Below are 23,844 nucleotides of genomic sequence, written 5' to 3'. Positions count from 1 at the left end.
CCCCTGAGTTGGTCTTTTCATTTGTTTGCTTGTTGGTTGTTTTCTGTTGTTTTTAGGAGGCACCAGGAAATGAACCCAGCACCTCCCAAGTGGCTTCAACCACTTGAGCCACGTGCTCCACAATAACAGGTTTTACAACAGTCTCATGGAGCGTTTTTGGAATATGTGAAATTTCCATTGCCTTTTAAGCTGTAGGTTCTGCTTTGCCCTGAAGGAGAATAGGATCACTTTTGCTAATAGCTTAGCTTTTCTAGGTTCCAAGAACACATCACCACTAACTGTGCTGATTTTATATTTGTTCTGAGTTCTTTCAGAAAGGCTTTTGCTTTCAAAAACATTGTCACATTCACTAGTAAAAAAAGTTGTCTTCACCTGCCCATTCCTTTAGGAACGTGTTGACCTACAAATCCTGAAAATGCTGCTCCAAAAAACCCAGCCCTGTGCTGGTGACCTCACAGTGCCAAGGGCGACTCTGGAGGGCCAGTGCAGGTTAGTGGGTCCTTGGGAGATGGGAGTCTCCCAAACCCAAACCACACACAGACTCGGATGCACTACTCCCTTCTACACCTGGGGGCCAAGGTTCAGAGGAATTCAGATCTCCAAAAAGAGAAGGACAAGGGCTGTGAATCTAGACAGCAATCTTGGAAGCCTGGGGATGGGCCTGCAGGAGCTTTGGGACCAATTCACTCCTTCAAGCAGGGTCACCAGTAAATGAGTCCATCCAGCAGATTCTCTGAGGTCTCCTTTACAGCACACGTGGAGGAGGGGCAAACCCAGAATTCCTGAGAGGAGCAGCTGCTGGAAAAGGGGCCATATCCCGTGGAGAGAGGTGACCCCTTTCCAAGCAGGAATCCACAGACCTCAGTCTGGGATTCTAACCTCTACCATCAACAACTCCTGACCCAGAGAGAAGCATCAGCGCTCACACTTCCTGCAGCCCTGTCTCAGAGCAAAGGCCATCTCGTCTTACCCCAACCCACATCACTGGTACCACAGAGGAAAGATCTCATGGACCCTGGACCCTTCCTTGAGCACACAGCTGGGGGTTGGACCTCTCCTCCCAGCTCGGCTCTGCTGAAGAGGACTTCCCTGGGCCTCAGGTCTTCCCAAATGTGACAGGGGCGTGGTCTAGACCAGGGAGGCCCACCCTGGAGCACCCTCAGGCCTTTAAACTCCTGCAGCAAAGGCCTGACGGCAGGTCGTGGGTTCTCAGCACAACGGAGGGCCCAGGGCGGCTGTACCACTCTCGCCAGGGCATCCTCGTGCTCCCTCAGGGCTGACACAGGGAGAAGGTCTGTCCTAGCTCAGAACCTCTCTAAGGTGCGAGAGATGCAGGCACCTGCTGGGGCTCAGCTGGTGGAGGTCGGCCCAACCTTGAGCTGTTTTGGAAGCTCCAGGAAGAAGCTCGCTGTGCTGAACATGGACCATTCTCCAGGGCTAGATCCTTTCCAAGGGTTAAAGGTCAATGCTTTCTTAATACCCTGGAGTTCAACATTTGAGGGTTGTAGCCTCAGTCCAACCACTTTCCTTCCCTCAGAATAATAGGAACAGTTTATCTGGGAGACCTTAGATAAGCGTGCAATTCAATTTTTTTAAAAACATAAGTGTTTCACCTGGGGAGGCCACTTACTAAATAGTTTAGCCATGTGTTTCTCTTGTTCAATGGAACTTGATGGAAATTCAGTATTCTTCATGACCTTTGTCTGGAGATAACCTGTGAGAAAAGAAACCTCAGGTGGGATTAAATCTTTAACTGCACCTGCATGTACTACTTTCTGAATCAATACTTTTGGATGCATTTTTTTTTTTTTAAAGATTTATTTATTTATTTAATTTCCCCCCCTCCCCTGGTTGTCTGTTCTTGGTGTCTATTTGTTGCGTCTTGTTTCTTTGTCTGCTTTTTGTTTCTTTGTCCGCTTCTGTTGTCGTCAGCAGCACAGGAAGTGTGGGCGGCGCCATTCCTGGGCAGGCTGCACTTTCTTTTCATGCTGGGCGGCTCTCCTCACGGGCGCACTCCTTGCGTGTGGGGCTCCCCCACGCGGGGGACACCCTTGCGTGGCACGGCACTCCTTGCGCGCATCAGCACTGCGCATGGCCAGCTTTTTGGATGCATTTTGACAGCACATCATGCAATGGGACTGCCATGGTGGAAAAGGATACGGGATATCAAATTCAAATACAACCTTGAAAGCCCTGTGCTGTGGCCGGTAAACCCTGTGGGGCTTGGTTTTCTCATCAAGGCACTGGTGGGAATGGTGCCAACCCACGGGATGGCCATGTGACAATGGCGGAGAGAACATTTGCCGACATGAAGTGTAAGATGAAATGTGTCCTATTCTTTCCATGACTTGCTGTCATATCTAGTAAGAATGGTCATGCGCACTGCTCTTTTAGCTGAGCAAAGGACGATGACACACTTGGCAGGTCTCTTCAAAGCAACATAAATGCCTCACTGAGGAATCGTGCCAGCAAGGAGTGGCATCGGCCGTACTGGGAAGAGGCTGCTTTCTGGTTTGGCAGCAGAGGGGACATGCTGCCGGGTACTCTGCAGTCCCCACACTCTAGGGCTATGCTCGGAAGGGGGACAGGGGGTCTGCATCTGTCCCAACTTGATCTGTCAAGCAGAAGGATTTTCTGATTTTGTCACTTACTGATGACACATGAAGGTGCAAAGGGGCAAGAACAGGGTCAACGGCCTTCACAGGACATGGGCTGACGCCAGGCCTTGTGCTGACCCTCGTGACTATCCGTGGATGGGAATTAATTGCACTAAGGACTTCACAGCTGCGGAGGTTGAGCTGTGCTGTCAGGCTCCTCTTGAAGGCTGTGATGTCCCAGTGTCCTGGCCCTTTATCTTGATGCAAGGTCAAGGCCAGGCCTTTCTAGCACCCAGGGGAGGGGGCAACCTGGCCAGGGAGGAGGAACGTGCCCCTAACGAGCAGGTAGGCAGGACCACAGCAGCGTCCAGCCCTGAGTGTCACACAGCATTCGGGATGTATCTGCAAGTATGTGAGGTTCCATCACAGAACCAGTGACCAAGCTGCTTTTCACGGGTTGACTGATGGTGATCTACAGAGCAGTTGGGTGCTGGGCTCCTGACAGCCACACCCCTACATGGAAATTGGTAGAAAGGCAGTGAGGGACTCGAGCAGTGATCCCAGGTCTGACCACTTTGATCCAACCTTGAGAAATGGGCAGTTCTCTGTGAGTGAGACTTTGGTTAATCAGTGGGAATACACATATTTAATCATGCATGTTCTTTGCTTAAAATGCATTTGTCACGCTCTGTTGTCACAGAGCATGATAGAATATGGCGCGGGACAAAGGCATTTTGGGGTATTGAGTCATGTCCCCCAAACACCTTCTAGACCCAACTACCAGTGCTGTGCCCGTGAAGTCATTTGTAAGTAGATTCTTTGAAAATTCTCTTCAAAGTAGTGCCGTGGCTGCCTTCATCCAATAGGTGTCCTTGAAGGAGAGGACATTGGGCATGAACGTGGGAGCAAAGGCAGTGACCAGTAGACAGAGCCCCTGCACGTGCAGGTAGACGGGGACGCCCGCCGCCCCCAGGGCCCAGTGGGCTGTGGGGAACCAAGGCCTGCCGACTCCTTGATTTGGGAAGTCGCAAGACAATAAATTCCTGTTATTTAAACCAACCAGTTTGCAGTATTTATTATAGCAGCCCTGGCAAACTAAGACCATATCAAGACTACGAAGTTAAATACCAGCTTTTTCTTAATGGTGTGAATTATGAAATGAATTTCTACTGGTAGATAATTATAAAATTTATTTATACATAGTCTTATAGTTTTAACAAGGCACCAATATCTGCCTTATCCTAACAAATTATACTTGTTCAACTTTCTTTTTAATTCACATATCCTCTACCTTAAGCATTTCCTTGTCATTTTCTGCATTTGCAGGTTCATTTGCAAGTTTTATGCTGGTGTGGTCAGCTTCTTCCTCTCTGTGTTGGCATTTTATATATATATACATATATATTTTTTAAGATACATAGAACATACAAAATGTTACATTAAAAAATATAGGAGGGAAGTGATTGTGGCTCAACTGATAGGTCATCAGCCTACCATATGGAGGGTCCAGGATTCTATACCCAGGGCCTCCTGACCCTTGTGGTGAGCTGGCCCATGCACAATGCTGCCACACACAAGGAGTGCCATGCCGCACAGGGGTGTCCCCCACGTAGGGGTGCCCCACGCAAAAGAAGTGCACCCCACAAGGAAAGCTGCCCAGAGTGAAAAACACACAGCCTGCCCAGGAGTGGCATGCACACATGGAGAGCTGATGCAGCAAGATGACACAACAAAAAAGTGACAGTTTCCCAATGCCACATGACAAGAATGCGAGCAGACACAGAAGAATGCACAGCGAATGGGCTCAGAGAGCAGACAATGGGAGGGAAAGGGAAAGAAATAAAATAAATCTTAAAAAAATATATATATATATATAGGAGATCCCATATGCCCCACTCCCCCCACCCCCAACTTTGCCCACATCAACAACCTCTTTCATCAGTGTGGTACATTCATTGCATTTGATGAATACATTTTGGAGCACTGCTGCACAGCATGGATTATAGTGTTTATTATAGTTTACACTCTCCCCCAGTCCATCCAGTGGGTTATGGCAGGATATATAATGTCCAGCATTTGTCCCTGCAATATCATTCAAGACAACTCCAAGTCCTGAAAATGCCCCCACATCACACCTCCTTTTCCCTATCCCTGCCCTCAGCAAATCCCATGGCCACTGTCTCCACATCAACAACACAATTTCTTCCATTGCTAGAATCACAACGATTCTATAATATTCTATAGTAAGTCCACTCTAGTCCACATTTCATTCCTCCATCCTAAGGACCCTGGGGTGGTGATACCCACTCCATTTCTCAATTGAGGGGGGGGCTTCTATCCCACACGGCTGGTGGATGGGACTCTCGTGCCCACAGCTGTAGATTCTCCCAGTTCCTTGGTGTGGTGGTTCTCCAATTTGAGCACCAGTGAAAATGAAGTCTGCTCTGCGGTCCAGGCAAATATTTTCCAGAGGCTGATGCCGTAGGGCAAGGTGATTGGTGAGGACGTGGGAAGGCTGGGCTTCCCCAGGTCCTGCCAGTGAGCAGGGTGGGCATGCACATCAAGACTGGTATCTAGGGAAACGGACTTGGCCCAGTGGTTAGGGCGTCTGTCTACCACATGGGAGGTCCGCAGTTCAAACCCCGGGCCTCCTTGACCCGTGTGCAGCTGGCCCATGCGCAGTGCTGATGTGCGCAAGGAGTGCCCTGCCACGCAGGGGTGTCCCCCGCGTAGGGGAGCCCCACGCGCAAGGAGTGCACCCGTAAGGAGAGCTGCCCAGCGCAAAAGAAAGTGCAGCCTGCCCAGGAATGGCGCCGCCCGTACTTCCCGTGCCGCTGACAACAACAGACGCGGACAAAGAAACAAGATGCAGCAAATAGACACAGAGAACAGACAACCGGGGGAGGAGGGGAGAATTAAATAAATAAATAAATAAATCTAAAAAAAAAAAAAAAGACTGGAATCTAGTCATGAGGCTAGCCAGGGCTTGTGTGACCAGGAGTGGCCTGCACTACAAAAGTGGATTTGTCCCCTCAACATGGACCAGTTGCCCAACACAAGAACTTCAGGGGTCAGCCTAAATTCAGTATATATATGCTTTCGACCATAGACTTCCATAGTTGATGGAAGGTTATACAGAAAATTTTGACAATTCTTTACTTTACATCTCAGTTTGCCATTGCCCCAGGAGGTAGAAGAATGTGAAATGGATGGGATAGGTATTTCATACAATAAATAGGCCTTTAAAAATCTGTGAACTCAGAGGCTTAAAAAGATAGACTTACTTTGTTCTGTGATGCTCTTTGTAGTTGACTTGGCTGCTGTACTTGCCTTTTCACGAACCTCAGGAGTAAACAGAACTGCAGAGAACTCTTGCTGTAGAAATTCATCTCAAGTAAAGGAAACAAAGGCATGTTAATATGGCTATGAAGCATCGAGATCTTTTGATCTGTAAGTACATAGAGCAGTCCATGAAAAAAGTGAATAAATAACACAATGTCAATGGATATGTGACTTTTTTTCCCAAAATTTCTTGTCCCAGGGAGGGGGGTAGGGCCTACTACCTAATGTTTTGTGAAAAACTAGGCTTGTAACTGATATTGTAGACAGTAAACACTGAAACGAAAATATAATGGCCAGGACGTTGCCCCAAATCTCATGGTTTCTGGGGTCATAATACTCTTACCTACACCTGTTTTCATTCTGACCCACTCTGAGACTTTCCCCAGGCTCTTCTATAAAACTTGGGGAGGATGTGGGTGGAGAAATAAGCATAACAGGTCTTATAAATTCAGACAACTGTCTCCTGGTATGATTGTTGATATATGAAACTTACATTCCCTTTTAAAGTTGTAGGTTCTGCCTTGCCCTGCGAGAGCAGGAGGACTTTTGTTTATAGGTTAGTTTTGCTAAGTCCCAAAGATACCAACAGTAATTGCACTGATTTGAATTTGTCTGAGTCCTTTTGCTTTTGGTATGCTGGAGGTCATCAACTCAGCAATAAAATAGGTGCTTTCAAAATTATTAAACATCATATCCACTAGTAAAATAAGTTCCTGTCACCAGCCCCTTCCTTGATAATCCTGAAATGCTGCTCAAATAGAACCCAGCCCTGTGCTGCTGAGCTCACAGTGCCAAGGCCGACTCTGAGGGCCGGTGCAGGTTAGCGGGTCCTTGGGAGACAGGAGCCTCCCAAACCTGAACCAGACACACATCTTCAGATGCACCTTCTACACCTGGGGTCCAGATTCAGGGAGAGTCAGATCTCCAAAAGGAGAAGGACACGTGCTGTGAATCTAGACAGCAGTCATGGAAGCTGGGGAGTGGGTCTGCAGGAGCTTCAGGACCAATCCACTCCTTCAAGCAGGGTCACCTGTAAATGAGTCCATCCAGCAGGTTCTCTGAGGTCTCCTTTACAGCACACGTGGAGGAGGGGCAAACCCAGAATTCCTGAGACGAGCAGCTGCTGGAAAAGGGGCCATATCCCGTGGAGAGAGGTGACCCCTTTCCAAGCAGGAATCCGCAGACCTGCTCCTGGATCCCCACCCCTCCCATCAACAGCTCCTGACCCAGAGAGAAGCATCAGCGCCCACACTTCCTGCAGCAGCCCCGTCTCAGAGCAAAGGCCATCTTGTCTTACCCCGACCCACATCACTGGTACCACAGAGGAGAGATCTTGTGGACCCTGGACCCTTCCTTGAGCACACAGCTGGGGGGCTGGACCTCTCCTCTCAGCTCAGCTCTGCTGAAGAGGACTTCCCTGGGCCTCAGGTCTTCCCAAATGTGACAGGGGCGTGGCCTAGACCAGGTAGGCCCACCCTGGAGCACCCTCAGGCCTTTAAACTCATGCAGCAAAGGCCTGAAGGCAGGCTGTGGGTTCTCGGCACTACAGAGGGCCCAGGGCGGCTATACCACTTTCACCAGGGCATCCTCGTGCTCCCTCAGGGCTAACACAGGGAGAAGGTCTGTCCTAGCTCAGAACCTCTCTAAGGTGCGAGAGATGCGGGCATCTGCTGGGGCAGCCCGACCTTGAGCTGTTTAGGAATCTCCAGGAAGAAGCTCGCTGAGCTGAGCATGGACCACTCTCTAGGGCTAGATCCTTTCTAAGGGTTATAGGTCAATGCTTTCTTAATACCCTGGAGTTCAACATTTGAGGGTTGTGGCCTCAGTCAAACCACTTTCCTTCCCTCAGAATAACAGGAATAGAATCCAGAGCAAGATGGCAGCAGAGTAAGGCGCTCCTAGAGTCATCTCCTGCTACAGGGCAGTTAGTAAACACCCAAAGCTCTCTGGAGCTAGCTGAAGCACCTGTTTGGGGCTCTAGGAGGCCAGAAGAGCATCCTGCAACATGCTTGAAGGAGTGGAAGGAGGAGACTGCCCATCTGCAGAGAAGACTCATAAGTAGAGCGCTCCATGCCCTGGAGGCTGGTGCCCATCATCCACTGGAGGCACAAGCCACCTCGGGAGCTGTTCTGTGGCTGGAATTGAAAGCTCCACTTCCCCAAAACCAGGAGGAAGAGACAGTGGGCACCAACTTCAGCTACTGATGAGTGAGTTCAGTGGGCTGGAGTATAATCCTGAGAACAGCTAAAGTTTGAGCCTGTCCAAGTTAGAAAGAAGCCAGGAGCTGCCATCTTAACTCTGCACCTGGCACGAGGGAAAGCAGGGCAGATGGAAAATCACAGTGCTGGTAGGGACTGATTTCTTTCCACCCAGGTCAGATTGCAGCTCTAGCCTAGGCCCAGCCCCACCTCTAGCAGGGAGGAAGCTGCGGGGACCTGCCCCAGCCTTTCCAGGAAATTACTGGCCAAGCCGCAGAGGCTGGTGATCATCCTACTCTGGCAGCACAAGCCGCCCCAGGAGATATTCTTGGCTGGAATTGGAGATGGTTGGCTTCTGATTTCAGCTACTGATTGGTGGACACAGCTGGCTAAGATATAACCCTGGAAACAGCTGGGGTGTGAATCAGCCCAAAACTGAAAGAGGCCGCTGGCCGCCATTTTAACTCCACCCCCAGCCTGAGGGGAAGAGAGCATTAAAAATCACAATGATGGTAGGAACCAGTTTCTTTCACCCAGATTGGCCTGCAGCACCCCCAGGCTTCAGCCCAGCCTCTAGGAGCCCTGTACCAGCCCATCCAGGTAACTGCAGGTGACTTTGGCTGGCACCAACTGAATAATCAGAAGTCTATAGGGGCAACTGCGGTCATCTTTGACCCAAACTGTATAGATGCTGCCCACTCCTGCAGCTCCATCCCTGCCCCAGGCAGGGGAGAAAGGGGCATGAAATTTCATCAGTCTCTCTGGGCAACTACAGTCTAGCCCTGCACTTGGATTATTCCACACAGCTGTGACTCTGTCCCTACCTCTGACAAAGGAGAAAGTTGGGAGAAGCTTCATTGGTCCCTGGCACAATGAGGGCAGCTTGAGCTTCCACAGCTTAAGCTTCTACAGCTTATAGAACCAATTACAACCTTGGCTCCTACTGCACAACCAGCAAAGGGAGAGGGCAGGAAGCCCAAAACTAAAGAGAAAAACTGCATGCAGAATAAATACTCTAGTAAGCCAGATGCCAAAACACCAACAAAAAATTACAATCCACACCAAGAAACAGGAAGCTATATGGCCCAGTTAAAGGAATAAGATAAGCCTTCAGATGACATAAAGGAGTTGAGACAACTAATCATAGATGTTCAAACAGATCTCCTTAATAAATTCAATGAGATGGCTAAAAAATTAAGGATATTAAGAACACATTAGAGGAAACAGATTTGGCTCAACAGACAGAGTGTCTGCCTACCAAACGGGAAGTCCAGGGTTCAAACCCAGGGTCTCCAGACCTGTGTGATGAGCTGGCCCACACGCAGTGCTGATGCGTGCAAGGAGTGCCATGCCACGCAGGGGTACCCCCTGCATAGGGGAGCCCCACGCTCAAGGAGTGTGCCCCATAAGGAGAGCCACCCAGCATGAAGAAAGTACAGCCTGCCCAGGAGTGGTGCTGCACACATGGAGAGGCCTCTTTCAGTTTTGGGCTGATTCACACTCCAGCTGTTCCCAGGGTTATATCTTAGCCAGCTGAGTCCACCAATCAGCAGCCAACCATCTCCAATTTCAGCCACAGAATAGTTCCTGACACAGCAAGATGGCACAACAAAAAAAGACACAGATTCCTGGTGCTGCTGACAAGAATACAAGCAGACACAGAAGAGCACACAGCCAATGGACACAGAGAGCAGACAACTGGTGGTGGTGGTGGGGGGGTTGGGGCGGGGCAGGGGAGAGAAATAAATAAAAAGTAAAAATCTTTTAAAAAAAGAAGACATTGGATGAACACAAAGAATTTCAAAGCATACACAGAAAAATAGCAGATCTTATGGGAATGAAAGGTGCAATAAATGAAATTTTAAAAACATTGGAATTGTATAATAGCAGATTTAAGGAGGCAGAAGAAAGGATTGGTGAACCTGAAAAAATGGACTCTGAAAGTAAACATACAAAAGAACAGATGAAGAAAAGAATGGAAAAAATTGAACAAGGTCTCAGAGAACTAAATGACAGCAAAAGGCATGCAAACATGTGTGTCATGGGTGTCCCAGAAGGAGAAGAGAAAGGAAAAGGGGCAGAAGGAATATTTGAAGAAATGATGGTAGAAAATTTCCCAACCCTATTGAAGGACATAGATATCCATGTCCAAGAAGCACAACAAATTCCCATCCAAACAAATCCGAGTAGACCAACTCCAAGACACATAGTCATCAGAATGTCAAATGCCAAAGACAAAGAGAATTCTGAGAACAGCAAGAGAAAAGCAATGCATAACATATAAGGGAACGCGGACCAGCAGAATATCCCTGTCTACATATAACAGGAGTTAAAAATGCTGTTTGACCTAAACTAAGGGGGAAATGGAAAAGACAAATGATTTCTTATAGCTATGAGTCTCTGAAAAAGAGTCTGGAGGTTGTCAGAAGGATTGCCCTTATGCACACCTGAGCAGAGTCTCAGAGACAGATAAAGTAGATACAACCCCAGATATTGGTCCTTTTGAGGGCTAAAGAGACCCACAGGTTCTATGGTCATGGCAGATGGGGTTCACTGCCATGCCAGTTGGCTCTTCTTTGGAGCTGGTGTTTCTGCGTGATGGAGCTGGACTCAGATGGGATCTCTTTTCACAAGCCTTTCATGCTACTTTACTGGAATTGTAGTTGGTGCTGGGGCTTAAGATATATCTAGGGGATTTGAATCTCTGGACTGACAATAGGATAGCCAGGCCCTGAGCCTCAACAGACTTCAGCTCCTACACTCTGATTTATTGGACTTACCCCAGTCAGCTAACATGGAGTTGAAGAATGTCAACCACCACACCATGGAGCTTAGAGTGCCTACAACTGAAAGCAGGAGGATTGCATCCAATATCCATGTGGAATCTAAACCCCCTCTTGACATAGATGTGGAATGGACACAACCAAGCCAAGGTCCACAGGAAGGAGGAATATAGTAAGGATCAGAGTGGACTTAATGATATCCTATTCATGAACTATTGTGGTTAATAATCGAGAAAGTGTGGCATTGGTGTGGAAAAAGTTGCCATTGTGGCTGCTGGGTGCGGGGAATGGGAGGAAGAGATGAGATGTGGAGGCATTCTCGGGACTTGGAGTTGTCCTGGGTGGTGCTCCAGGGACAATTGCCGGATGTTGTATGTCCTCCCATGGCCCGCTGGATGGAACGTGGGAGAGTGAGGGCTATGGTGTGGAACATGGGACATGGGGAGCAGTGATGCCCGGAGATGTACTCACCAGACGCAATGGATGTGTCATGATGATGGGGGAGAGTGTTACTGTGGGGGGAGTGGTGGGGTGGGGGTGGTGGGGGTGAATGGGGACCTCATATTTTTTTAATGTAATATCTTTTAAAAAATGAATAAATTGAGTAGAATTTGGAAAAAAACAAAAACAAAAATATATAAGGGATACCCAATAAGATTAAGTGCTTATTTCTCACCAGAAATCATGGAGGCAAGAAGACATTGGTCTGATATATTTAAGATACTACAAGAGAAAAACTTCCAGCCAAGATTCTTATATCCAGCAGGACTGTCTTTCAAAAATGAGGGTGAAATTAGAATATTCACAGATAAACAGAAACTGAGAGAATTTCTAAGCAAGAGACCAGATTTTCAGGAAATTCTAAAGGGTATGCTAGAGCCTGAAAAGAAAAGACAAGAGAGAGAGGCCTGAAAGAGAGTCTAGAAATGAAGATTATATCAATAAAAGGAACTAAAACTGTCAAAAGAGTGGTGAAAATAAAATATAACAGATAAAATTCAAAGTCAGGAATAAACTTAACCAAAAATCAGAAAACTGCAACTCAATGTTCAAAGAATTTTAAAAAGGCCTAAATAACTGGAAGAACATTCCATGCTCATGGATTGGAAGACTAAATATCACTAAGATGTCAATTCTACTCAAATTGATAACAGATTCAATGCAATCCCAATAAAAATTCCACCAGCATTAAAAAAAATATTTGAAAACATGATCATCAAATTTATTTGGAAGGGTAAGGAGTCCTGAATAGCCAGAAAAATCATAAAAAGGAAAAAGTGAACCCTCATCTCCAGACTTTAAATCATTTTACCTAGCTATAGTGGTAAAAACAGCATGGCACTGGCAGAAAGAGACACATAGACCAATGGAATGAAACTGATGGCTCAGAAACAGATCTTCAAATGTATGTTCAAGTGATTTTTGACTAGCCTGTCAAACCCACACAGCTCAGGCAGAACAGTCCATTCAACAAATGGTGCTGAAAGAATTGGATATCCATAGCTGAAAGAAGGAAAGAGGACCCCTATCCCACAATTTATCCAAAAATTAACTCAAAATGGATCAAAAACCTAAAAATAAAAGCAAGAACCATAAAACTTCTAGAAGAAATTGTAGGAAAATATCTTCAAGCCCTGGTGGTAGGTGATGGATTCTTAAAGTAGATAAGAGGACTGAAATGGACTACTTATTTTTAATGCATGTAGAAGTTTTAATTCACTTCACTGTAAAAGTGTGGAAATGTATAGAGTGGATGGTAACACATAGTGAATAACAGCTTGTTTATAAATGGGGATGTGGCTGAAAATGGTAGTCTAGGTATGTAAATGCCAATTAACAGAATGCTAGACAATAATCTAGGAACTGAATAGCACAGTAAACCAAGAGGTGGATATGAATTGTGGTTGATGGTACAGATTCAAGAGTGTCCTTTGTGAGCTAGAGCAAATGTACACCACTACTGCAGGGTGGTGGGAATGTGAGAAGCATGGGAAAAATACAGCTGGAGTGACCTATGGACTATGGTTAGCAGTAATAATATAATATCTTGCATCTATGCAAAAGATGTACTTGTGTTGATAATGAGGCAGTATGGAAAATGTGAGCAATATATACACTATGGACATGGTAACAATCAGATGATATTATCTTATCTGTAGCAAATGTTCCACCACATTGTGGTGTGTTGATGGCCAGGTGTTGTTTGGGAATTCTGCACATGTGCATGATTTTTTATAAGTTTACGACTTCTGTCATAAAAAATAAATTAAAAAAAAAAAAAGGATGGGTGGGGGGAGAAACACACCAAATGTAAGGACTATGATTTGTAGTAAGATTTTGGCAATATTCTTTCATGACTTCTAACAAACATCTCACAACAATGCAAGGTGTTGGTGGGGGGCTGATGTATGGGACCCCTGTATGATGTTATGCATGTTTGCTTTATAAGTTCACAACTATTACTATATACTTAATTGTTTATGTATGTTCATATATAAATGATATAAGGATAATAATAATAGTGTTGGTTGGAGGGAAAATACTTTGCTTAGTAGTAATATTTTGGCAATGGTCTTTAATCATTAGTTAAAAAGGTTTAACAACAATAGAAGTTATTGCTGGTAGGGAGAGTTATGAGAGTCCTGTATGATGTTACATATGTTTGTTTTGTGAGTTCACAACCATTAGTATATGTATGTTTATGTATGAGTGATATACTTCAATAAATTAATTTTTTTTTTTAAATAACAGGAACGGGTTATCTGGGAGACCTTGGATAAGCTTGCAATTCAATTTTAAAAAAACATAAATGTTTCACCTGGAGAGGCCACTTACTAAATAGTTTAACCATGTGTTCCAATGGCTTAATTGAAGTCAATGGAAATTCAGTATTCTTCATGATCTTTGTCTGGTGATAATCTATGAGATAATAAACCTCAACTGGGATTAAATCTTTCATTGCACCTGCATGTTCTACTTTTTGAATCAATACTTTTGGATAGATTTTGAGAGCAAAATCATGCAATGGGCCTGCCCTGGGGGAAAAGGACACTGGATGGTGAATTCAGCTCCACCCTTGAAAGCCCTGTGATGTGGCAGTAAATCCTGTGGGACTTGCTTTCTCATCTGGGCACTGGTGGGAATGGTGCCAACCCACGGGACGGCCATGTGAGGATGGGGGAGAACATCTGCCCACATCAAGTGTAAGATGAAATGTGTCCTACTCTTTCCATGACTCGCTGTCATATCTAGTAAAATGGTCATGCTCACTGCTCTTTAGGCTGAGCAAAGGACAATGACACACTTGGCAGGTCTCTTCAAAGCAACATAAATGCCTCACTGAGGACTCATGCCAGCAAGGAGTGGCATCGACCGTGCTGGGAAGAGGCTGCTTTCTGGTTTGGCAGCAGAGGGGACATGCTGCTGGATCCTCTGCAGGCCCCACACTCTAGGGCTATGCTCAGAAGGGGGACAGGGGGTCTGCACTGTCCCAACTTGATCTGTTTCTCAAGCAGAAGGACTTTCTGATTTTGTCACTTACTGATGACACACGAAGGTGCAAAGAGTCAATAACATGGTCAACGGCCTTCACAGGACATGGGCTGACGCCAGGCCTTGTGCTGACCCTCGTGACTATCCGTGGATGGGAATTGATTGCACTAAGGACTTCACAGCTGCGGAGGTTGAGCTGTGCTGTCAGGCTCCTCTTGAAGGCTGTGATGTCCCAGTGTCCTGGCCCTTTATCTTGATGCAAGGTCAAGGCCAGGCCTTTCTAGCACCCAGGGGAGGGGGCAACCAGGCCAGGGAGGAGGAACGTGCCCCTAACGAGCAGGTAGGCAGGACCACAGCAGCGTCCAGCCCTGAGTGTCACACAGCATTCGGGATGTATCTGCAAGTGTGTGAGGTTCCATCACAGAACCAGTGACCAAGCTGCTTTTCACGGGTTGACTGATGGTGATCTACAGAGCAGTTGGGTGCTGGGCTCCTGACAGCCACACCCCTACATGGAAATTGGTAGAAAGGCAGTGAGGGACTCGAGCAGTGATCCCAGGTCTGACCACTTTGATCCAACCTTGCAAAATGGGCAGTTCTCTGTGAGTGAGACTTTGGTTAATCAGTGGGAATACACACATTTAGTCATGCATGCTCTTGGCTTAAAATGCATTTGTCACACTCTGTTGTCACAGAGCATGATAGAATATGAAGCAGGACAAAGGCATTTTGGGGTATTGAGTCATGTCCCCCAAACACCTTCTAGACCCAACTACCAGTGCTGTGCCCGTGAAGTCATTTGTAAGTAGATTCTTTGAAGATTCCCTTAAGGACGCCGAGTAGTGTCGTGGCTGCCTTCATCCAGTAGGAACGCTGTCCTTGAAGGAGAGGACATTGGGCATGAATGTGGGAGCAAAGGCAGTGACCAGTAGACAGAGCCCCTGCACGTGCAGGTAGACGGGGACGCCCGCCACCACCAGAGCTCAGCAGGTTGGGGTAACCAAGGCCTGTGGACTCCTAGATTTGGGACTTCTTTCCCCCAAAACTGCAAGACAATAAATTCCTGTTGTTCAAGCCAACCAGTTTGCAGTATTTATTAACAGCAGATGTGACAAACTAAGACTGTATCAAGAATATGAAGTTAAATACCAGCTTTTACCTTAACCGTGTGGTTCATAAAATGAATTTGTACTGGTAGATAATTACAAAATTGGTTTGTAAATAGTCTTATAGTTTTAACATAGCACAAATATCTGCCTTATCCTGATAACAAAGTATATTTTTTCAATATTCTTCTTAATTCACATATCCTCCACTTTAAGCATTTCACTGTCATTTTGTGCATTTGTGAGTTTCCTCTCTGCTTTTCCTTTGAGCACCCATGAAAATGAAGTCTGCTCTGCAATCTGTGCAAATATTTTTCACTGGCTGATGCCATAGGGCGAGGTGATCGGAGAGGACGTGGGAAGGCTGGGCTCTCCTGAGTCCTGGCAGTGACCAGGATGCACATGCACAGGACACATACGCACATCAAGACTGGAAACTCACGAGGCTAGCCAGGGCTTGTGTGACCAGAAACAGTGGACTGCACTGCAAAACTGGATCTTGTCCCCTGAACACGGACCAGAGCATGAGACGTTGCCCAACACAAGCACACGAGGGATCAGTCCAAACTCAGGGATGCTCACACTTTTCAACATCCATAGTCAAAGTAAGGTTATACAGAACATTTTGACAATTCTTTACATCTCAATTTGCCATTGACCCAGGAGGTTGAAGAATGCTAAATGGATGTGATAGGGTATTTAAGACAATAAATAGGCCTTTAGAAATATGTGAACACAGAGGCTTAAAAAGATACTTACTTTCTTCCGTGATGCTCTTTGCAGTCGACTTGGTTGCTGTACTTGCCTTTTCATGAAACACAGGAGTAAACGGAACTGCAGAGAGCTCTTGCTGTAGAAATTCATCTTAGTAAAGGAAACAAAGGCGTGTTAATACAAAGGCATCGAGATCTTTTGATCAGTATGTACATAGAGTAATCTATGAAAAAAGTCAATAAATACAAAATCAATGGTTATGTGACTTTTTTCCCAAAATACCTTGTCCCAAGGAGGATAGTGGAGTCTGACTACCTCATCTTTTCCGAAAAAGTGGGCTTGTAACTGATATTGTGGACAGTAACATAGGAAAGAAAATATATGGCCAGAACGTTGCCCCATTCTCATGGTGTTTGAGGTCTAATACTCTTTCCTACACCTGTTTTCATTCTGACCCACCTGAGACTTCTAAAGCTCTCCCATAGAACCTCAGGAGCACATGTGGGGAAAAACAAAGCATAACAAGTTTTATAAATTCAGACAACTGTCTCCTGGTATATTTGTTGATACATGAAACTTGCATTTTGTTTGAAAGCTCTAGGTTCTGCCTTGCCCTATGAGAGCAGGAGTACTTTTGTTTATAGGTTACCTTTGCTAAGTCTCAAAGATATCAACAGTAATTGCACTGATTTGAATTTGTCTGAGTCCTTTTGAAAGGCTTTTGGCGAGAGTGCAAAACCCTAACCACAAGACCGCCAGGTACCAGTAGCAAGACAGAGCCACCCCTTGTGCCTTTCTGGCCTGGTCTGCTGATGGCCAGATGCTGTTTGCTGGCTACACAGACAACCTGGCATGAGTAGGGCAGGTGAACATTGGTACCCAGTAGAAATTTGTGTCAGAGCTTTATAAATGAAGGAAAAACTGGCAAAAATAAATAAATAAAGGAAGGAAGGCTTTTGGTATGCTGGAGGTCATCTACTCAGTGATGAAACACGTAGTTTGAAAAACATTAAGAGTCACATCCACTAGTAAAATAAGGTCTCCTACCAGCCCCTTCCATGATAAATGTGTTGACCTATAAATCCCGAAAATGCTACTCAAACAAAGCACTGGGTGCTGCTGAGCTCACAGTGCCGAGGCCGACAGGGGGCCGGTGCAGGTTAGCGGGTCCTCGGGAGACGGGAGCCTCCTACACCTAAACCAGACACACATCTTCAGATGCACTTTCGACATCTGAGGGTCCAGATTCAGAGAGATTCAGATCTCCAAAAGGAGAAGGACACGTGCTGTGAATCTAGACAGCAATCATGGAAGCTGGGGAGTGGGCCTGCAGGAGCTTCAGGACCAATCCACTCCTTCAAGCAGGGTCACCTGTAAATGAGTCCATCCAGCAGATTCTCTGAGGTCTCCTTTACAGCACACGTGGAGGAGGGGCAAACCCAGAATTCCTGAGACGAGCAGCTGCTGGAAAATGGGCCATATCCCGTGGAGAGAGGTGACCCCTTTCCAAGCAGGAATCCGCAGACCTGCTCCTGGATCCCCACCCCTCCCATCAACAGCTCCTGACCCAGAGAGAAGCATCAGCGCCCACACTTCCTGCAGTCCTGTCTCAGAGCAAAGGCCATCTCGTCTTACCCCGACCCACATCACTGGTACCACGGAGGAGAGATCTCATGGACCCTGGACCTTTCCTTGAGCACACAGCTGGGGGACTAGACTTTCCTCTCAGCTCAGCTCTGCTGAAGAGGACTTCCCTGGGCCTCAGGTCCTCTCAAATATGACAGGGGCGTGGCCTAGACCAGGGAGGCCCACCCTGGAGCACCCTCAAGGCTTTAAACTCCTGCAGCAAAGGCCTGACGGCAGGCTGTGGGTTCTTGGCATTGCACAGGGCCCAGGGTGGCTGTACCACTCTCGCCAGGGCATCCTCAAGCTCCCTCAGGGCTGACACAGGGAGAAGGTCTGTCCTAGCTCAGAACCTCTCTAAGGTGTGAGAGATGCGGGCACCTGCTGGGGCAGCCGGGGCTCGGCTGCTGGAGCTCAGCCCGACCTTGAGCTGTTTAGGAATCTCCAGGAAGAAGCTCGATGTGCTGAACATGGACCACTCTCCAGGGCTAGATCCTTTCCAAGGGTTAAAGGTAGATGTTTTCTTAACACCCTGGAGTTCAACATTTGAGGGTTGTGGCCTCAGTCAAACCACTTTCCTTCCCTCAAAATAACAGGAACAGCTTATCTGGGAGACCTTGGATAAGCTTGCAATTCAATTTAAAAACACCATAAGTGTTTCACCTGGGGAGGCCACTTACTAAATAGTTTAACCATGTGTTCCAATGGCTTAATTGAAGTCAATGGAAATTCAGTATTCTTCATGATCTTTGTCTGGTGATAATCTATGAGATAATAAACCTCAACTGGGATTAAATCTTTCATTGCACCTGCATGTTCTACTTTTTGAATCAATACTTTTGGATAGATTTTGAGAGCAAAATCATGCAATGGGCCTGCCCTGGGGGAAAAGGACACGGGATGGCGAATTCAGCTCCACCCTTGAAAGCCCTGTGATGTGGCAGTAAATCCTGTGGGACTTGCTTTCTCATCTGGGCACTGGTGGGAATGGTGCCAACCCACGGGACGGCCGTGTGAGGATGGGGGAGAACATCTGCCCACATGAAGTGTAAGATGAAATGTGTCCTACTCTTTCCATGACTCGCTGTCATATCTAGTAAAATGGTCATGCTCACTGCTCTTTAGGCTGAGCAAAGGACAATGACACACTTGGCAGGTCTCTTCAAAGCAACATAAATGCCTCACTGAGGACTCATGCCAGCAAGGAGTGGCATCGACCGTGCTGGGAAGAGGCTGCTTTCTGGTTTGGCAGCAGAGGGGACATGCTGCCGGGTACTCTGCAGGTCCCACACTCTAGGGCTATGCTCGGAAGGGGGACAGGGGGTCTGCATCTGTCCCAACTTGATCTGTTTCTCAAGCAGAAGGACTTTCTGATTTTGTCACTTACTGATGACACACAAAGGTGCAAAGCATCAAGAACATGGTCAACGACCTTCACAGGACATGGGGTGATGTCAGGCCTTGTGCTGACCCTCGTGACTATCCGTGGATGGGAATTGATTGCACTAAGGACTTCATAGCTGCAGAGGTTGAGCTGTGCTGTCAGGCTCCTCTTGAAGGCTGTGATGTCCCAGTGTCCTGGCCCTTTATCTTGATGCAAGGTCAAGGCCAGGCCTTTCTAGCACCCAGGGGAGGGGGCAACCAGGCCAGGGAGGAGGAACGTGCCCCTTACGAGCAGGTAGGCAGGACCACAGCAGCGTCCAGCCCTGAGTGTCACACAGCATTCGGGATGTATCTGCAAGTACCTCATACTTGCTTTTCATAGGTTTATTGATGGTAATCTACAGAGTAGTTGGGTGCTGGGCTCCTGACAGCCACACCCCTACATGGAAATTGGTAGAAAGGCAGTGAGGGACTCGAGCAGTGATCCCAGGTCTGACCACTTTGATCCAACCTTGCAAAACGGGCAGTTCTCTGTGAGTGAGACTTTGGTTAATCAGTGGGAATACACATATTTAATCATGCATGCTCTTGGCTTAAAATGCATTTGTCACACTCTGTTGTCACAGAGAATGATAGAATATGGCGCAGGACAAAGGCATTTTGGGGTATTGAGTCATGTCCCCCAAACACTTTCTAGACCCAACTACCAGTGCTGTGCCCGTGAAGTCATTTGTAAATAGATTCTTTGAAGATTCCCTTAAGGACACCAAGTAGGAACCATGTCCTTGAAGGAGAGGACATTGGGCATGAACGTGGGAGCCAAAGGCAGCGACCAATAGACAGAGCCCCTGCACGTGCAGGCAGATGGGACGCCCACGGCCACAGAGCCCAGCAGGCTGGGGGGAACCATGGCCTGCTGACTCCTTGATTTGGGGATTCTTTCCCAAAAAAACTGCAAGACAATAAGTTCCTGTTATTTAAGCCAACCAGTTTGCAGTATTTATTATAGCAGCCCCGGCAAACTAAGACCATATCAAGACTATGAAGTTAAATACTAGCTTTTATCTTAACTGCATGGTTTATAAAACGAATTTGTACTGGTAGATAATTATAAAATTTGTTTGTAAATAGTCTTATAGTTTTAACACAGTACAAATATCTGACTTATCCTGACAACAAATTAAACTTTTTCAATTTTCTTTTTAATTCACATATCCTCCAACTTAAGTGTTTCGATGTCATTTTTGCATTTGCAGTCTCATTTGCAAGTTTTGTCCATATGTGACCACCTTCTTTCCCTCTGAATTGGCCTTTGATCACCAGTGAAAGTGAAGTCTGTTCTGCGGTCCAGTAAATGTGTTTCAGAGGCTGAAATTGTAGAGCAAGGTGATCGGAGAGGACGTGGGGAGGCTGGGCTCTCCCGAGTCCTGGCAGTACCAGGGTGCGTGTGCACGGGGCACACATGCTCATCAAGACTGGAAACTCATGAGGCTAGCCAGGGCTTGTGTGACCAGCAGTGCTGGACTGCACTGCAAAAGTGGATTTGTCCTCTGAACACGGACCAGACATGAGAAGTTGCCCAACACAAGCCCTTGAGAGATCAGCCCAAATTCAGGGATGTTTATAAATTAGACGGAGGAAGGTCATATAGGAAATGTTGACAATTGTTTACTTTACATCTCAATTTGCCAGTGATCCGGAAGATTGAAAAATGCTAAACAGATGCGATAGGGTATTTAAGACAATAAATAGGCCTTCAGAAACTTGTGAACACAGAGGCTTAAAAAGATACTTACTTTCTTCCGTGATGCTCTTTGCAGTCGACTTGGTTGCTATACTTGCCTCTTCACGAAACACAGGAGTAAACGGAACTGCAGAGAGCTCTTGCTCTAGAAATTCATCTCAAGTAAAGGAAACAAAGGCATGTTAATACTGGCTATGAAGCATCGAGATCTTTTGATCTGTATGTACATAGAGCAGTCTATGAAAAAAGTGAAAAAATGACACAAAACCCATGGATATGTGACTTTTTTCCCAAAATATCTTGTCCCATGGAGGGGAGTGGAGACTGACTACCTCATCTTTTCTGAAAAAGTGGGCTTGTAACTGATATTGTGGACAGTAAACATTGGAACAAAAATATATGGCCAGGACGTTGCCCCATTCTCATGGTGTTTGAGGTCTAATACTCTTTCCTACACCTGTTTTCATTCTGACACACTCTGAGACTTCTAAAGCTCTCCCATAAAACCTGGGGAGCACGTGGGGGGAAAAACAAAGCTAACAGGTTTTGTAAATTCAGACAAGTGTCTCCTGGTACAATTGTTGATAAAAGAAACTTGCACTCCCTTTTAAAGCTCTAGGTTCTGCCTCACCCTAAAAGAGCAGTACTTTTGTTTATAGGTTACCTTTGCTAAGTCCCGAAGATCTCAACAGTAATTGCACTGATTTGAATTTGTCTAAGTTCTTTTGAAAAGCTTTTGGTATGCTGGAGCTTATCTACTTAGCAATAAAATAGGTGCTTTCAAAAACATTAAGTGTCACATCCACTAATAAAATACGTTGTCTTCACCAGCCCCTTCCTTCAGGAATGTGTTGACCAGAAATCCTGAAATGCTGCTCCAACAGAGTTCAGCACTGCGCTGCTGAGCTCACAGTGCCGAGGCCAACTGGGGGCCGGTGCAGGTTAGCCGGTCCTCGGGAGATGGGAGCCTCCTACACCTAAACCAGACACACATCTTCAGATGCACCTTCTACACCTGGGGTCCAGATTCAGGGAGAGTCAGATCTCCAAAAGGAGAAGGACATGTGCTGTGAATCTAGACAGCAATCATGGAAGCTGGGGATGGGCCTGCAGGAGCTTCAGGACCAATTCACTCCTTCAAGCAGGGTCACCTGTAAATGAGTCCATCCAGCAGGTTCTCTGAGGTCTCCTTTACAGCACACGTGGAGGAGGGGTAAACCCAGAATTCCTGAGACGAGCAGCTGCTGGAAAAGGGGCCATATCCCGTGGAGAGAGGTGACCCCTTTCCAAGCAGGAATCCGCAGACCTGCTCCTGGATCCCCACCCCTCCCATCAACAGCTCCTGACCCAGAGAGAAGCATCAGCGCCCACACTTCCTGCAGTCCTGTCTCAGAGCAAAGGCCATCTTGTCTTACCCCGACCCACATCACTGGTACCACAGAGGAGAGATCTCATGGACCCTGGACCCTTCCTTGAGCACACAGCTGGGGGACTGGACTTTCCTCTCAGCTCAGCTCTGCTGAAGAGGACTTCCCTGGGCCTCAGGTCTTCCCAAATGTGACAGGGGCGTGGCCTAGACCAGGGAGGCCCACCCTGGAGCACCCTCAGAGCTTTAAACTCCTGCAGCAAAGGCCTGACGGCAGGCTGTGGGTTCTTGGCACTGCACAGGGCGGCTGTACCACTCTCGCCAGGGCATCCTCAAGCTCCCTCAGGGCTGACACAGGGAGAAGGTCTGTCCTAGCTCAGAACCTCTCTAAGGTGTGAGAGATGCGGGCACCTGCTGGGGCAGCTGGGGCTCGGCTGCTGGAGGTCAGCCCGACCTTGAGCTGTTTAGGAATCTCCAGGAAGAAGCTCGCTGTGCTGAGCATGGGCCACTCTCCAGGGCTAGATCCTTTCCAAGGGTTAAAGGTCAATGCTTTCTTAACACCCTGGAATTCAACATTTGAGGGCTGTGGCCTCAGTCAAACCATTTTCCTTCCCTCAAAATAACAGGAACAGCTTATCTGGGAAACCTTGGATAAGTTTGCAATTCAATTAAAAAAAAATAAGTGTTTCACCTGGGGAGGCTACTTACTAAATAGTTTAGCCATGTATTCTACTGTGTCAGTTGAACCTGATGAAAATTCAATATTTTTCATAGTCTTTGTCTGAGGATAACCTGGGAGAAAAGAAACCTCAGCTGGGATTAAATCTTTAATTGTACCTGCTTGTTCTACTCTTTGAATCAGTAATTTTGGATACAGTTTGAGAACACCATCATGCAATGGGCCTACCCTGGGCAAAAAGGACACTGGACAGCAAATCAACTCCAACCTTGAAAGCCCTGTGATGTGGCAGTAAATCCTGTGGGACTTGTTTTCTCATCTGGGCACTGGTGGGAATGGTGCCAACCCACGGGACGGCCGTGTGACGATGGGGGAGAGGACATCTGCCCACATGATGTGTAGGGTGAGAAGTGCCCCACCCTTTCCATGACTTGCTGTATCCTCTCATAAGAATGGTCATGCTCACTGCTGTTTTAGCTGTGCAAGGACGACACACTTGGCAATTTTCTTCAAAGCCAAATAAATCAAAATAAAATTCAAGAATCATCACAATAAGGAATAATATCAACCGTGCTGGGAAGAGGCTGCTTTCTGGTTTGGCAGCAGAGGGGACATGCTGCCGGGTACTCTGCAGGCCCCACATCTGGGGCTATACCTAGAAGGGGACAGGGGGTCTGCATCTGTCCCAACTTGATCTGTTTCTCAAGCAGAAGGATTTTCTGATTTTGTCACTTACTGATGACACACAAAGGTGCAAAGAGTCAAGAACATGGTCAACGGCCTTCACAGGACATGGGCTGACGCCAGGCCTTGTGCT

General features: G+C 46.8%; 1 protein-coding gene across 1 annotated transcript in view; it reads right to left on the bottom strand.

Annotated features, from left to right (window-relative positions):
• The window catches only part of LOC139436808 (uncharacterized), a 48,616-nt gene extending 25,478 nt beyond the window's left edge, over positions 1-23,138 (bottom strand). Inside the window, exons 1-5 of the mRNA XM_071208974.1 lie at positions 23,057-23,138; positions 21,035-21,139; positions 16,278-16,382; positions 5,882-5,986; positions 1,631-1,714 (exon numbers count right to left, since the gene is read on the bottom strand). Coding sequence (XP_071065075.1) covers positions 1,631-1,714; positions 5,882-5,986; positions 16,278-16,382; positions 21,035-21,139; positions 23,057-23,120 — 463 coding nt within the window. The 5' untranslated portion in view covers positions 23,121-23,138. The remainder of the gene's footprint in view (positions 1-1,630; positions 1,715-5,881; positions 5,987-16,277; positions 16,383-21,034; positions 21,140-23,056) is intronic.
• Between the last annotated feature and the right edge of the window lie 706 nt (positions 23,139-23,844).

The sequence above is a fragment of the Dasypus novemcinctus genome, chromosome 17, assembly GCF_030445035.2.
Source record: "Dasypus novemcinctus isolate mDasNov1 chromosome 17, mDasNov1.1.hap2, whole genome shotgun sequence".
NCBI classification, from domain to species: Eukaryota; Metazoa; Chordata; class Mammalia; order Cingulata; family Dasypodidae; genus Dasypus; species Dasypus novemcinctus.
This window is presented reverse-complemented; position numbering and strand designations above follow the sequence as displayed.